This window comes from Gobio gobio, assembly GCF_949357685.1.
Source record: "Gobio gobio genome assembly, chromosome: 24".
In the NCBI taxonomy this organism is placed as follows: Eukaryota; Metazoa; Chordata; class Actinopteri; order Cypriniformes; family Gobionidae; genus Gobio; species Gobio gobio.
In genome coordinates, this window is record NC_137120.1 from 9,791,564 (window position 1) to 9,808,155 (window position 16,592).

Below are 16,592 nucleotides of genomic sequence, written 5' to 3' on the forward strand. Positions count from 1 at the left end.
TCATTAGCTCATTTCAATTATCATACAGTGACAATGTGGAAAGATCAGTAATTTAGTTGATGTAGTTAATTTAGTTTAGTAATTAAATTTATTTGGATATTTAGTTGAAAATTTAGCAAGCCAAGCCAAAGTGGCAAGGAACCAAAACTCCATCAGTGGCATAATGGAGAAAAATAAACCTTGGGAGAAACCAGGCTCAGTCAGGGTGCCCGTTCTCCTCTGGCCATTTAACAGTGTATAATTATTATTCTGGCAATTTTACAGGTCGGAGGTCATATTAGATTTTTTTATACTGTTGTCTGAGGTCAACTTATGACGTTTGTGTGGTTTCTACATTCAAAAACATCATAATGAATAAGTAATAGGCTATTTTCTGCCTTGGTTTTTGATAGCGTCTGGGGAATCGCTCACAGGACTCGCAAAATATCTTTATCAAACAAACACAATGATTCATCTCTCATCCACCCGCGATTGATTGGAATGTTATTTTTTTATTACTTGGTCGGCCTGATATAAAACCGCGAACCGTATACACACATGCGCACACGCAAGAAGGGAATGTTATTTCACTATTTAAGATAGCCCGTCGGCCTCACTTTGACAGCAAATATCTTTACATCTGAGGCGTTTAAAGACTCCATTTGTCCATTGCTTATTTCTAAACAAACACGACAATGTATAAAATGCTCCATTACCTTGTATCTTACACTATCGACCCGTGAAGCCGTTTTTGTAAAAAACGATTGCGTCATAGTCGCGCTGTACCGTATAGACCCGAGGAGAAGCTCGCAGGCAATCTTTTACTGTCTATGAGGCAATCGGGGGGACGTGGAGGCATAAAGTCCGATAAAGTTAAGGGAGAAGCATCTCAAGAAGACCATAGAGAGCCAAAAGCAACTGATAAAATAGTTCAACAACGTGATTGAGATTTCACTTTGCACAACTACTAGAGGACTTACAACTGTCAGACAGGTTGCTCACGTCACATCTACGTCGTCAAGCTCAGTCTGAGGCTGCGCAGTACGCTCAGCCATCAGGAAGTGAGTGCTTCTACATGACTTTAATTTTTGGGGTCGCTGTGTCCATTTCTTTTACTGTCTATGGAAAAACACACAGCCCCGGGGCGTTGGGCTTCAAAAAGTCAAGTCCGAGCCCTGGCCCATAACGTTACAAGTCTGATCACGAATGAAGCAATAACACTTCAAATAGAGGATTCTCCAGCCTGTGACAGCGTGCTAAGGTATGTAATCAATATATTTCAAACGATCTGTAACAATGCAATAATAACACATATAAAAAACATGTTTTACTCACACAAGTGTGTGTTACACCATTCCTGTCGGATCCAATACAGAAGGCACAGCATTGTGCTTTAATCTCAATATGTCTGCAAATCCAGTCTCGACCTGTATCTTGTTTACAATCGATTCCGTGGTGAAATGAAGCGAACAAATGCGCAATGTCTTACGCACGTGAGCTGGAACCGGCATGTTTTTTGCTCGGTACACTCTAAAAAAAAAAGGTTCTATATGGCACCAAAAATGGTTCTTCGTCGTAATCATAGGGGAACCACTTTTGGTGCTATATAGCACCATATCTAAGCATGTTCTGTATATGGTAGCGGTGCTATATAGCACCTTAGTTAGCGGTGGTATATAGCACCTAAGTCAAAGAACCGGTGAAGAACCTCTGAAGAACCACTGAAGCACCAAAATTGGTGCTATATAGCACTTAAAAAGGTTCCCCTATGATTACGAGCCAAGAACCATTTTTGGTGCCATATAGAACCTTTTTTTTTAGAGTGTAGCGCAACCTGTTTAGCTCCACGAGTCGGTGGGCGGCGCTTCTGCATTCTATGACGTCATAGCCAGGCACATTCTGAGATCTCTCGTTTTCTGGGCCTGGTGTCAATAGAAGCTTTTCTTTGACTAACAAGGACGTTTTCAGCTCTGAAACTTACAGGATATTCTTATATCACAATTAACTTTTATATATCAAAGGCTCAAGGGAAAGTTGATTTCTCAATTCATCACCCCTTTAATGGGAATATTCGAAAGATCGGAGTCATCACGACGGAGACGGGTTTATTGAGGATGCCGTGTCGATGAGGTAATTTCAGCGAGAGTCCAATTGACACGGTCTCTCTGACACTTCAGGGATGTGTTGGTCATGTCTGGGTGCAGGTCCACCATCTGATCTGGATACAGCCCGGATCCGGCTGACTGCAGCTAAACCTCGGAATAAACAGAGAAACTAACATTAGCATAGATGCCATTCTTTTTATGATGTAACGAGTACATCAGGTGTTATGGGAAGTGTTTCCGGTTCCAGCTGACCTAGTTAATTCAGCCTAACAATCATTTAACTGATTTGAAAAATATAAATTTAAAATGTTTTACGTGTATGCCATAGTAAAAAGATGTTTTAGTCTAAATTTAGACTAACAGTGTCTGCTTCCCGAACAATGCTAGGAAGACTGTTCCAAGTTTAGGTGCTAAATAGGAAAAGGATCAACCACCGCAATAGACGTGATGGAGTATAATGATAGAGGTAAAGTGATGTAATGAATGAACCGTTTATCTAAAAAATACTCTAAAATACTAATATTCGCTAAATAAATGCAGTTACTTTTTAACTTACACTTCATGTCAGCAGCTGTTATGGGTTCTCCAGAGGCCCCAGACAGTGAGATGTCAGTTTTTTAAACACATGTAATGTCACTTTTTTAATAATGTTTTTACTCAACAGTTGTGCAGTTTTAGAGGGATATATGGCATTTTTAATTAGTCATGGTAATTATATATGGGTTTATTTAAAATATCAACATTATATAAAATTCACATTAAAGAAGACTCGTTTCATTCATGGTGAAAACATTAATGTGCATAGTTTAGATTAGATTAGATTCAACTTTATTGTCATTACACAAGTACAAGTACAAGGCAACGAAATGCAGTTTAGGTCTAACCAGAAGTGCAATAGCAGCAAGTGCAGGATATACAACGGTTGCATAAGTGCAGGACATGGATATGCACTGAATATATATAAATAGAGAGATGGTTATTACTATAAACAGAACTGAATTTACAGGTGAATATGTACCGTGAATAAATATACAGATGGCTATTACTATAAACAGAATTTACAGGTGAATATGTACTAGGAATATAATATACAGATGGCTATTACTATAAACAGGATTTACAGGTGAATATGTACTAGGAATATAATATACAGATGGCTATTACTATAAACAGGATTTACAGGTGAATATGTACTAGGAATATAATATACAGATGGCAAATTACAGAATTTTACAGATAGGTGTACAATAATATGTGTTATTGTTGTTTCATATGTTGGTTATGTTAGTTAATGTTGGTTATATTTAGTGCTATTTGTGTTTAGGCTGTAATGTGGCGACGAAACAAAATATCATCAACACAATGACGGGGTAGAATGGGCTTTGATAATCAATAAAAGTTTTATTACAGACTCCGGGTCCAATTTTTAAAACATAACCAACATATGAAACAACAATAACACACAAACATACATAATACATCAATGCGTTACAAAAATACAACAGCACCAGTGTTTCCACAACTTAAGCTGGGTGCACACTGTGCGATTTTGGCCATGATTTGGCCATCTGAGACAAATTTTGAAATCCTAAAAGATTTATCTGATCCTAGGCTTAAATCTGAAGTTTTTGATCCTTAGTTTGACATGTGCACCGACAACCCATTAATGACTGTTGCGATCAAATTTTACCTCGGACAAAATTCTGGCAGTGTCAGAAGATTTGAGGCGCAATCCTGCAGTGTGACTTCTCCTAGGACGACCATTAAATCAAGAACCAAAAGGAACGCAGAACCTGATGACGTATTTCGTGCGACAACATCAAATCACAACAGGGAACATGTCGAAAAGAGTCAAGTGAATAAAAAATGCCAGCGCTTGTTTTTGTTGTTTGCTGAACATTGTGTCTGTGAATGCGGCTCACCGTTACCAAACGTGTCATGGATTGATGACGTAAAACTCAGTCCGTACGAGTCTCTTGCTTGCGTCCGTTTTTTGCGTCTGACTGTCGTAGAGTCTGACATAATGACAACTGAGATCCTACAGTGTGAAATGTATTAGATCGGGGATCATGTTCATACAGTCTGACAAGCAACATTCGCAGAGAATAAAAAAAAAAAAAAAAAAAAAAAAAAAAAAAAAAAAACCCACAGTGTGCAGGACCCTTTAGACTGATAACATGTAGTTCTAAACCTTGATACAAGGGGCACCAAGTAAAATCTTGCATAGGGCAGCAAACTGGTCAGGGCCGGCCCTGACTCCACCTCACTCTTAGAGCGACTTCAATTAATCTAAATGCAAAACACCCTGATGAAAAAATGTCATCAAATTATACATTCAAAATATGACTTTTAAAGTACAAGCACTGCAGAAACACAGGTACTCTTGGCATTGGGATTATGTGGCAGCACATATAATCTATATGAACAGAAATTCTCAAAATGACTACTATGACTACTACTAACTGATCAAAGTAGATGTGCGTTATTGGGGCTAATGATTGAAGAAATAGCACTGAAGGCAAAAATAGAGATAATATTGCATTGTTTCTGTCTTGGATCTTTAGCAGCTGTAATAATCCCTTCATTGCTACTATTGAAAATCCTCAGGCTCTCTTGGTTTACATGCCAGTAATGTGCCACTTTCATCAAAATTGGTATCAAGCTGAAATACAGTAAACAGTGAAATGTCGGCTGATATTCCTCAACTCTCCATGTTTTTCTTCATTTCCCATCTTCTGTTCAAATTAAAATAATAAATAATATTACTGTGAAGTCCAATTGATCATCAGCAGAGGTCAATCAGATTAGGGGACGTCCCATTAGCTGAAGCCAACACAGAAGCAGCAGCTTGATTAGTGGCCGTCTTATTACCAAGTGTTCAGTCCAGGGCCATTCGAATCAGGAAGCAACTCTTGTGAACTTTTCCACTGAAAGAAAGAAACCAGATTCAAAGAAGGAAGAACTAATGATCAGGATTGATAATTTAGTTACACAAACACAGAAATGTTTTCCCTCTAAAGTTTGCTAAATGTCAAGACCCGTGTTTTTCATTTTGAAGACAGCACAAGAGCAGCGCTCCCTTACAAAAGCTAGTTATTGGCGTTTCTGGATGAAACCATACACACACGTACACCACCTGAGACCCGATATATTCACAGTTCAAGTTCTTTGCTTACGGGTAAAAAGAAGTTTGAAATACCATTCCAGCAATATAATGTCAGACTGTACATTCACATTTATTTATAAAGCACAATTTAAAACAACTACCATTGACTAATGTGCTGTACAAAATAAATAGCCATTAAAGGGGTGGTTGATTATGATTTCACATTTAACTTTAGTTAGTGTGTGATGTTGCTGTTTGAGCATAAACAGCATCTGCAAAGTTACGATGCTCAAAGTTTAAAGCAAAGGGAGATATTTTACAGAAATCTCTTTTTAAGGACTACAACAAATGGTTGGCAGGGACTACAATGAGCTTCTTCATGGGTTACTGACATCACTAACTCTAAAATGTACATAAACCCGCCCCCCTAAAAAGATGAGTTTTAAGGGAGAAAATTATTGACTAAAGGGGGACTTTAAGGCCTTCTCAGAGATTTCAGTCTGTTGTCAATTCAGATGTTTGGTTTTTTTGCAGACAGACGGATTCAGTGCTCATAGTATCTCACCTGATAATCATAGTCCGACATCATGTTTCCTGTTTGAACAATAACAACAAACTCTTACTCTGGTCAGTTAGAACAAAAATACATGAACATTTTTAAAGATTGTTTTTGCACAATAAATCTCATATTTACATATTGTACAACCAGGAGTAATACTTGCCTTTTTGTCTTGCTTTGTTCCTGAAGCGATAATAAAATCACAACTACTACCACTACTACTAGTACTGCAAACGCAAGACAAATGCATATTCCTGCTGCAGCAGCTGGAGGCAGACCTGAATCTGGAACAGCTAAATACAGACAGTCATTATGACTACAGATTAACCGATTTTACCAATACTTCTGACATTGTATGACATTCATTTTCATGATAAATGGTGCCATCAACTGGGTTTAAGCAACCACAGCATTACCACAAAAGGGACTTTCACAGAGGGACTTTTCATAAACCACGTTTCCACCACAGGAACTTTCCCCAGCAACAGGGGACTTTTTTTTGCAACAGGGAACTTTGTGGTGGTACGCAGTGTGCGTTTCATCTGCAGGGACCAGGGTCTAAATTAAGTTCCAGGTAAAAAATTCTCCCTCAGAAAGTCACTGTTCTCGAGGTAGTACTTTTTCAAAGTTCAGGAACTTTTGGGGGTGGGACTTGGCCACTGAACATGCTGATTGGTTGAGTTCAAGCAGTATTTTTATTGGTTGACTCAGCATTTTATTTCAATCACCATTTGAAAAGTCTGTTGTGCTGCATGCAGTAAGAGTTGCTTGCTATTCTAATCAACAATGGATTTGAAAAAAATACAACCGATGGACCGACAACAAGGTTCAGACTGTATTAAGCTTATATGTGGAGGATGAAATCCAGAGCGAACTGGAAAGTCACACACAGTCCTACATCACCAGACTAATCTTCATGGTACTTTAGACCACAATGGAAACACAGACAGCAACAGGTCTGTGGGGAAAAGAAAAGTTCCTGGGACAAATTGTTCAGGGTAATTTCAGTGGGAACAGGGCTATAGTTACTAGAACTATTGCTGGAAGTACCCACTTTTTACCGTGTTTGGGTGGTTCTTAGAACTATGTGGTGGGAAAGCTAATTTTGAGCTCAACAGGAAAAAAGGTACCAAAAAAACTTAAACAGGGACAAGGAAAACTAAACCGGTTCACAGGAAACATTTACATATTTCTTATGTGACGATGATAGAGATTATCTCAATTATACTTAGTCAAAGCTCTCTTTTTTTACACAGGGCACAATGATAACATTTACTGGGTCACTAAGTATAGTAAAATATAGTTTGTTCAAGCAAAAATGCACTAAAAGACAAAAAGTTACTCACCAGTGACAGTAAGACTGAAACTCCTAATGATGCTAAATCTGCTGCTGTTAAACTGTAGTTTATAGAGTCCAGTGTCTTCAGTTCTGGTGTCTCTGACGGTTAGAGATCCAGTCTGATTCATCTCCAGTCTGTCTCTGAATCTCTCATCAGCATCTTTACACTGAACATCTGTACAGGTTTTACTAGGATCTGCACTTATTTTAGCGACGAGAATGTCATTAAAATACCATGTCATCACATCATTCAGTTTTCTTATTACAGCAGGATCTAAGGTGACAGATTCTCTCTCCTTCACTGACTTTATCCTCATTTCATCTCGTTCAGCAGCAGAAACACCTGAAACAGAAGCCATATATAATCAGAAATAAATATTCTTGCATGAGTAAGAGTAAAAAAGTATGCAGTGACAAGACTACTCAAGTAGTCTGAGATTACTTCTGATCTAATACAGAATCAAGATGATGATGATGATTATGAAGCCAATGAGACATGTAGCCAATTACCATAGGGATGTTTTCTCCCCATTATGTCCACACAAAATATGGCATGTCATCTTGCTGTACTTTTGTCAAATAAATGATGCTATCTCTTTGTTAGTAGATACCCTGACAGTATGTAACAATGACATTATTATTTAGATAACAATAATACAACATCACAAATCTAATAATATTTTAAAATAATATTACTTTATTACATAATGATATCTTCACAACATGCACATAGTAATTTATCTTTAGGGGGGGGGGGGGTGAAATTCTCAGTTTCAGTCAATCTCGAGTACCTATAGAGTAGTATTGGATCCTTCATATATTCGAAAAGTCTTTAGTTTAATCATATTTATAAAAGAAAGATACGCTGTACCAAGTCTTTCCGAAAAAAACGAGCGGCTGGAGGTGTATCATGTGGGCGGAGCTAAAGAATCACGAGTGTGCGCAGCTATTGCGCTGAGAGCGTCTGAAAGCTGTGACATCCTTAAACGTAGAAAAGAAAACGTTATCCTAAATAAACCATGACTATCAATCAGATTCAACCACACATATATGATCCAGAATCTGATCCAGAGGCTAAAATAGAACAGGAGCAGCAGCAGCAACGACTACAGCAGGACGTCTCTATGTGGTATGTACTGGAACTGTATATATTTGCTTAGTGGCTTGTCATGCGCGAGTTTTACATCATTTGTGTGTGTTTACTCATGGTTTATGAGGACATAAACCAGGTTTATAAAGACTTAAAGTTAGCAGTATCCAGCGGAACGGTTTTGCACGTCATGTTGTTTACTTGAGGTGCACTTACACGTCGATAGCTAACAAATCAAAGACATTTGAAGCAGTTTTACTCACCGCCTTCTTCCAACGCACGACCGTAAACCTTAATCGCTGGGACCGCTCCATCTTTCAGCATTTAGACGAGCTACAAATCCGGAGTTGAACCGGGCCGTAAAATAAAACGATCGTCGCAGAAATGCAAGGAACAAACAAAAACACTTGCACAACTCCGTTGCTGCTCCGGAAAAAAACCTCCATCCACTGTCCCATTAACGCTGGGTTCTTTGGGAAGCTGTGCAGGGTTGTCTTGCCCTGACAACCAAAAACACATCTTTGGTGACATTGTTGATTTCGTGAAGTCCTGTGACTGCAGCGTAAAGCCCTGACTTTTTCCCTAAAGCCGAGCAAAGCGTGTTAATGGGAGTGCATTTGCTCTCTCGGTCTGGTCGCGCACGCGCTTCCGGGAGAAGAGCCGTACGGCCCGTACAAGGACATTCCGCCCTTGAAAAAAACTTTCCGAAACCTGAAGGAGTATTTTTGACACAAAAATGTCATTTTTGACACAAAAATACTCTTTAAAACGTCTAACTTTAAAAAAATTTTAGCATAGGAATCCAAGTCTTTAACAGTGTACAAAACTCAGTATGCATGAAACAGCATTTCAATTTAAGATTGAACATTGGTCTGGGGAGTCTGCTATGTATTTTCTACTGCACAAGAGGCGTGATAAACAAGCATAATTCAAATGACTCCGTACGCAATTGGATAGTCCTTCAACCAATCAGACCACAAGAGGCGTGATCAACGGGCAACGACCCATCGCTTCTCTATCCGTCATCGTGTTAAACCCGCCAATAGCACGCCAGGTGGATAAGCCAGCCTGTGATTGGTTCCCGCAAAAGTGTAACAGAAGTAGTAGAAATTAATGTACAGGTTTCCAGACTGAGTTGCAGGGTGAAATCAAAGCGCCGTCAGATCAGGCTGGGTTTACCCAGATTACTAATACTGTATGTAAATTAAAGAAGTCATGACATGGATTTTTTTCTGAATCATATTAGGGTTTTTTTTGCACAAAAAACAAACAAATATATGCAGCTGCTGTCAGATCAAGTACAGTTGCTGCTTCATCTGTCAATAAAGGTTTCTTTGCGAACCCTCCATTACACTTTGTTTACAAAATAAAATGCTCTGAACAAACAATCCTCCCATGCGATCCGGGACTCCACTAAAATAAACCATCCATTTGTTTCCAATGCTGCCTGGGATCCTTCTAAAGCCTGTACAGAGACTCAAACCAGCTTTACCTCTTTGTTTGTCCTGTTGTCGGGAGACTCAAGTGTGCGAGTATGACAGAATCTGAACACTGTATCATCTGTATACTGTATCCACTAATTATAATAGCTTCTAATTTCTTTTGATGTGACACTCAAATCCAGTGTAGCCAAATGTCAGCCAGTGGGCAGGGACTGTGGTCTGGTGATATATATAACTACTGATCAATGTCTTGCTCTAGAGGCTGTCATATGGAAATGTATTTGCCTGTGTGATAGACTTGGTCGGCATCGTGTCATAGCTGGGGGAGTGGCGTGGGGCGGTGTCGGCGTGGGGGAAAACAGTCCATTCCCCCACAATGTAAATTAATGTGGTTAACAATATAGCCTGTATAGAATCACTTTTGTCACTCGACAGAGCAAGATCTATAGAAAAACTGAGCCGTATTGGGTCAGATTTTCCGTACAGTATCTGTGACACAATGGAATCAATAGCCAGAGGTGTCATTTTCTCATCAAAATACATGCTGCTCCGCCGACTCCCATATAGGTATGACATGCCTACTTCATAAATCACTCTTTTGATGCAGACGTTAATACAGTGTTCCTGAATTTAATGGATTTAAAGTATTACACACATTTAACGTTTTAAAAAGATCATAAAACGTGTCTTGTGCTATGAAATTGATATTTGGAGTTGACATGTCAGTGTCACAATATTATTAGAATTACTGACAATAGCAACGTTTTTTTATTTACTTTTTTATAGCAACCGTCTTCATCAAGACTGGATGATTTATGAAGTAGCCTAGCTATTGTGTAATTTTTTGTGGGAGCAGCTGCATTTCGACGAGAAAATGTACAAGTGCCGTAGATATAATGTAACTAACAGCTTGAAGCACAAGCATGAGCCCAGCCCTTCCCATCACGAAATAAAGAAGACTTTTGAATGTTTTGTACATTAATAACCTCACGCATTATGTGATCGCTCATCGTGACCCATCTCATATTGCAGGCTTGCAGACGTATTGCAGGCTTCCAGAATTGACGACCGGCTCTGTCTGTTTTATTTGGCAGTATAAAACTTCAGATCAGGGTTTTTTAACTTATTAGAGGTGCAGAACGCCACATGGCAACTTTTCGGGACTGCAAAAATAAATCTTAATCAATCGTCTAACAAGGTCTAAACCAGCTGAATGTCACTGCAAAAAAATCCTGATGTGATTTAAATGTACAAGACTTGCTTTTAATCATAATGACTCACCATTTAAAGCAATAATGAAGGTCTTTTCACTGTCGCTGCTGCCGCTGCTGATCTGTAGCTGATAAACTCCTGAGTCTGCGTTTGTGATGGTCAGAGATCCAGTCTGATGATCCAGCTTCAGTCTGTCTCTGAATCTCTCATTACCTTCATTACACTGAACATCTGTGCAGACTTTACTCTGATCTCTATTGATTTGAGCTATACGAGTGTCATTAAAATACCATCTAATTCGGTCTTGTTGGTTTGTTTGAACACCAGTGTGTAGAGTGACTGAATCTCCCTCCATCACTGACACTACATCTGCACCAACACCTGAAGAAAAGAACAGTTAATTATGAAATGTTAATATTTACCACCACAATAAAATACAGCAGCATGTTTTCCTATACTATTGTTATTTTTTATAGGTAAAGAGAAAAGACCTCTGAACGTCATTGCAAAAATATCAGTAAAACAATAATAACGTGATTTAAATGTACAAGGCTGGCTTTTAAAAATAACTCACCATGAACAGAAACACTGAAGGTCTTTTCACTGATGCTGCTGTGATTGATGTGTAGTTTATAAAGTCCAGAGTCTTCAGTTCTGGTGTTTGTGATGGTCAGAGATCCAGTCTGATGATCCAGCTTCAGTCTGTCTCTGAATCTCTCATCAGCATCTTTAGACGGATCATCTGTATAGATCTCCCAAAGATCCCCAGTGATTTGAGCGTTGCAAATGCCTTTAAAATACCATTTTATATCCTCTTTTTGTTTCATTTCAACACCAGTGTGTAGAGTGACTGAATCTCCCTCTATCACTGACACTGACGCTTCATCTGAACCTACACAGAGCAAACCTGAAAAAGGAAGTACAAGCCAAACATTTCTAAAGGTTTTTACGTTTTGTAAAAGTCCCTCAGCTATAAAAATCTTAGTCACATTAAGATCCCTCTTATTTTGAATAAAACAAATATGAATATCTTGCATATTAAGTTCTAATGTCGTTCGTTTTTGTCACTGACAAGAAGAGAGATTCTAACAAATAAACGTCTTGCCATGGTCGAGCAAACAAACAAAATGCAACCAATATGCATTTCTGTCTAATATAGCGGAAGAAAGACTAACATATGACTGCCTACTTACCATGGTCCAGCAAACACCAGAGCAAAAAGACCAAACTAAAGAGAAGCTTCATTTTCACCTTTTTCCTAAAACATATCATATTGATGTGTGAAAATCAAAAGTGACGAGAGCCGGCGAGAGCGTCAAAGTGGCTGGAAGTCATTCATTTTCAATGGGAGCCCGGCGGAGAGCTCCGGCGAGAACGGCGCGCTGCGTCTTTTGGACGATTTGGGCGTCGAGGAGAGTTGAAATCATGTCAACTTTATGGTAATGAGCTATGACGCGGTTCGGCGGCAAGCAATGGGAATATAGAAGTGCTCCGCTAGAGAGACACGACCAACTGCAGAACCGCAGAACCATATACGTCACTCACAACAGTCTGAGAGCAACAGCACCACGCCCATAGACCGTAAAAAAATATGGACGACGCGACTTCATTGACTTCCCCTGACCAAAGTTGAAGCTTTCATAGGCCCGCTCACGGCGCTGACATCTTGGGACCGAGTCTGCGCAGTAGCGATCTCGGGACCGGAGTTGCGCAGTAGAGAACAGGAAGTAGAGGCGCGATTATCAAAAGCCCGCCCACACTCTCGCAGATACAGAACAATTCATTATGTTGGTGTGAAATAAACAGTTATGGAAGTGTAGAAATTAAAGCTAAAGCTCCAATCTCCTCCCAAAAATCCAGAGAAAAGTCCGTTAGTGCCTCAGTGACAAGTTCATTCAGAGAAGCCGTCAATCTCAGCTGTCAATCATGACGTCACACCCCTCGTTTTTATAGCATCAAATAACTCACTAAAACTAAACTTATTTAAAAAACGAACACTTGAAATGAAATTATTGTAATAAAAACTGCCTAAAATGACAGAAACCATCTTTAGGAAACAATTATTTGAAGTGTAATTAAATTGTTTAGTGTGTCTCGCGCCCATTCTAATACATGGAGAGGCGGGGTTTAGGAGCTATACTGGGACCGGCCACCGGGGGGCGATCGAGGCGCGAAAGCTTCAATTTCTGACTGAAGCACTACAGGCTTGACCACGCCACAGTGACGTCACTCACAACCGTCTGAGAGCAACAGCACCACACCACGGTCTCATGCCGGAAGTGGGCGGAGCTGATTTATCTTCGTATACATTGCTCAATGCTCATGGAGCAATCATACATTGGAGCGTTTCAAACCCAAGTTTCAAACCATGTTAATAATGTCAAGTATTTTATTAATACGTTCTAATTGTAGAGAGATATAGATAGATAGATAGATAGATAGATAGATAGATAGATAGATAGATAGATAGATAGATAGATAGATAGATAGATAGATAGATAGATAGATAGATAGATAGATAGATAGATATACTCACTTTTCATTAATAGTACATAGTTAAATCATAAAAATACACACATTACACATTGAATATATATATAACGCAAGTTATATATGTAATGTAAATTAATATATATATATATAAAATGTAAGTTTATATATATATATAAAAACCCCATTGCAACGTTTTGTTAAGGATTTTTAAAGTAAAAAGTTTCTATTTATATTATGTCTTTAAAGATTATATTAGATCAATTGAACATAAAGCTTAAAACACTAAAAATGAAAACAAAGATTGAGCATTTGAACATTTATTTATATGACAAAATATTTTTTACTCAAGCATTTCAGAATGAACCTTTTTTCATAGTACATAAAACACATTACACAATTCTACACTGGAATGCATAATTCAAGCAGATTCAGATTAATCAAATCCTAAAACAACACACAAATTATTTACTTCCCCAAAGGCATCATATACTAGCTGGGGTTTGCTTTAAAAAAATACACAATCAGACCAAAGAGAATATATTGAACTAGGTTCAAAGTTATTGCACAGCAGGTACATGACAAATTAAATCAAATGAAATCTCCATAAATATACAATTAATTCTGAGACTCCTTTAGTCCAAACACTTAAAAAATACTAAAGGCTCTTTGGCAAGTTGTTGGTCAACCATTTCAGCCTGTGAAAGTTGAAGGGCTTTTTCCTGGTCTTCCTCTTTCAATTTCAGAAAGCACGGCTCCTCCACGAAACCTCTGAAAACGTTTGGTAGTTCACCTGCAGTGCAGAGGTCTTCTGTGATCCGTGGCTCCTTCATGAGAGAAGGGTACAAAAAATGGGATGAAATGTTGGAAGTTTTTTAACAATCTCGTGTGTTGAAGGATGTAGCATGTATAATAGTTTGTAAAAAAGTTTTGAAATTCAATTTTCCTCATGTCTATATTTGTGACAAATCATACCCTGTCACAAATCAAATTAATTAACCATTTTCAGTTCAAAATGTATACAGAAATCAAAGGCAAGCTTTCACACTGTGCTTATCGTCGTTCTAAACACACTTTTAACCCCGGGTAAAGTAACATTTCACACTTTTATATTTACGTGCTTTGGACAGTCACTGAAACACTGTGCATTCTATATAAATAATAAATTCACCGTTGGAGAGGAAAAACGTCAAATGCTGACAGAAAACGCAACAATTGCAGTGAAGAAGAGACCATTTTAATTATTTTATAGTCTGAAATGTCCATTCAGGATAAACTTGTAATACGAGGACATGCAAAGCTTGAGCATTTATGTAAACATATTGTGTGCAGTGTTCATCCAATCAGTGACACTGCAAATAAGGATGTTATCCTATGGCTTAGTACAGTACAGTGTGGAACGGCAGTGTATGAATACCCAGGATTAATTGTTCATCTCAGGTAAATGATGATCAGTGTGAAACAAGATATCCCAGGATTCTGTATACCCGGGGTTTACTATTTCAAGTGTGAAAAGCCCTCATGTTTTTCATCCTAATGAAGAGAAGCTCTTATTTTTAAAAAAATGTCTTACTATTAACATGAATATCCCACAGTCAATAGAGCCGACCAACTGTTGTGGAACAGTCTAAAACAATAGAACATTATTAAGTTATTCCTGGAAAAGATGTGACAGATATAACAACACACTATCTGTATAAGTAGCTTATGTCTTTAGCCTTTTAAAACTAACCTTGTTTTTGATCAGCTTCCATTGTCCTGTGCTGGGGTGAGTCTGCTTGTCAATTTACTGCAACATAATCAAACAGAAATATTATATATAATGTAACCATAAAAATTGTACAAGAGAGACAAGTTTCATTGTTCTCAAGCAAAAATGACCACTTACTGCAAATTCAGAATATAAAAGAAACTTTCAGAACGTCATCCAAATGAACAATATCTATATTTGGCAATTCATATCACATGTTTGGTTGTGTATTTGATTTGATTTTAATAGGACATATTCAGACACATGAAATATTGTTTGTATTGTGTTAGCTTAAGCACATTGTGCTTATATATAAATATATCTACTTGAAACTTTGAAGATGAGATGACATTTTTGACCAAATCATGCAGAAAACCAACTAATTCTAAAGGGATAACAAATAAATCCTATTTCTTGCCACTCAAAACATTCATACCTTCATGGACAGCTGCTTTTTGAAGTGAATTTGAAGGTGTGCATTCAACTAGTGCCATCTGGTCAGTTTAAAAACACTGGGCAGTGAAAACTGTTGCAGAATGTCTTGCATTGATGAAAATGAAGTAAAGCTGAGCCTCTCCAAATCGTAATTTGCCTCTATAAATTCGAAAGAAATCCACATAAAACACATTGGTCAGTATCAGAAAAGGTAATTAAATAAAAAAATACAGCGCCAACAACAAAGTAAAATCACAAACAATAAATATGTAACTTAAAGCAAGACCATATCAACAGATGCGAGAGACATCGTAAAGCTCGTTTAAAAAAAGATTAGAGCCACGTGCTGTATAAAGTGTTAATACAACAACTATGGATCAAAAATACAACACAAATAAACTTGATAGATTAAAACAACAACACTAAAACAACTGTTTACCGTATTCTCTTTTTCCGCCATGCCGAATGTTGTTTTCGTTAACTCCGCCCACTTCCGGTCCTCAGACTGTTGTGAGTGACGTCACTGTGGCGTGGCGCTGTTGCTCTCAGACTGTTGTGAGTGACGTATATGGGTTCTGCGGTTCTGCAGTTGGTTATTATTGGATCGCCTGGATCTCACAACTCCGAAAACGCCAGATAAAATGCTCAAATAGGCACTCTTTTTATAAATTAACCACATATTTGAGCTTTAAACAACTATATTATCGCCTGAAAAAGTCTTAAAACTACGTTTTGTCACACATTAATAGTAGTATTTTTTACCAAAAAGATGTCAAGTGACCGGCTCATATAGGCTCATATATCCATGACGCGAATTTGCGTCTGTTGTGTAGTTGTCACATGCGAATTTCACGCGCGATTCACGCAAATTTCACGCACGAATGAAGCGAGTAAACTCAAAATGTTCAAGCGTCCACCTTCGCGCGATAAGCGTGAATTATTCGCGCGAATCGCGTCTGGTGTGAACGCCACATTAGTCTCAGCCTCAAACGCCACGCCCAACTGTGATTGGTTGCTTTACATGTCAGTCCTCTTAGGTGGTCCTTGACCAATGAAAGCTGCAATGTAGAAGGTCTTCGCAAGAC

At 38.3% G+C, this 16,592-nt stretch overlaps 2 protein-coding genes and 1 long non-coding RNA gene across 7 annotated transcripts in view; all 3 read right to left on the reverse strand.

The window, feature by feature from the left end:
- LOC307120270 (uncharacterized protein) overlaps positions 1-16,592 on the reverse strand; it is a 911,732-nt gene that overhangs the window by 759,002 nt on the left and 136,138 nt on the right. The window lies entirely within an intron of this gene.
- Positions 4,905-12,205, reverse strand: LOC307120281 (uncharacterized protein). Its single transcript, XM_079807241.1, has 7 exons — positions 12,026-12,205; positions 11,407-11,739; positions 10,902-11,213; positions 7,096-7,431; positions 5,913-6,042; positions 5,756-5,784; positions 4,905-5,011 (listed from the first exon to the last, which is right to left on the reverse strand). Exons 1-6 carry the CDS (start codon positions 12,102-12,104, stop codon positions 5,763-5,765), a joined length of 1,212 nt encoding a protein of 403 aa, XP_079663367.1. The 5' UTR covers positions 12,105-12,205; the 3' UTR covers positions 4,905-5,011; positions 5,756-5,762.
- Positions 13,629-16,007, reverse strand: LOC307120635. Of its 2 annotated transcripts, XR_013815833.1 has the most exons (5): positions 15,947-16,007; positions 15,509-15,666; positions 15,055-15,111; positions 14,896-14,949; positions 13,629-14,149 (listed from the first exon to the last, which is right to left on the reverse strand). It is a non-coding gene; the product is annotated as an uncharacterized lncRNA (long non-coding RNA). The 2 variants fall into 2 exon arrangements; XR_013815832.1 differs by lacking the exon at positions 14,896-14,949.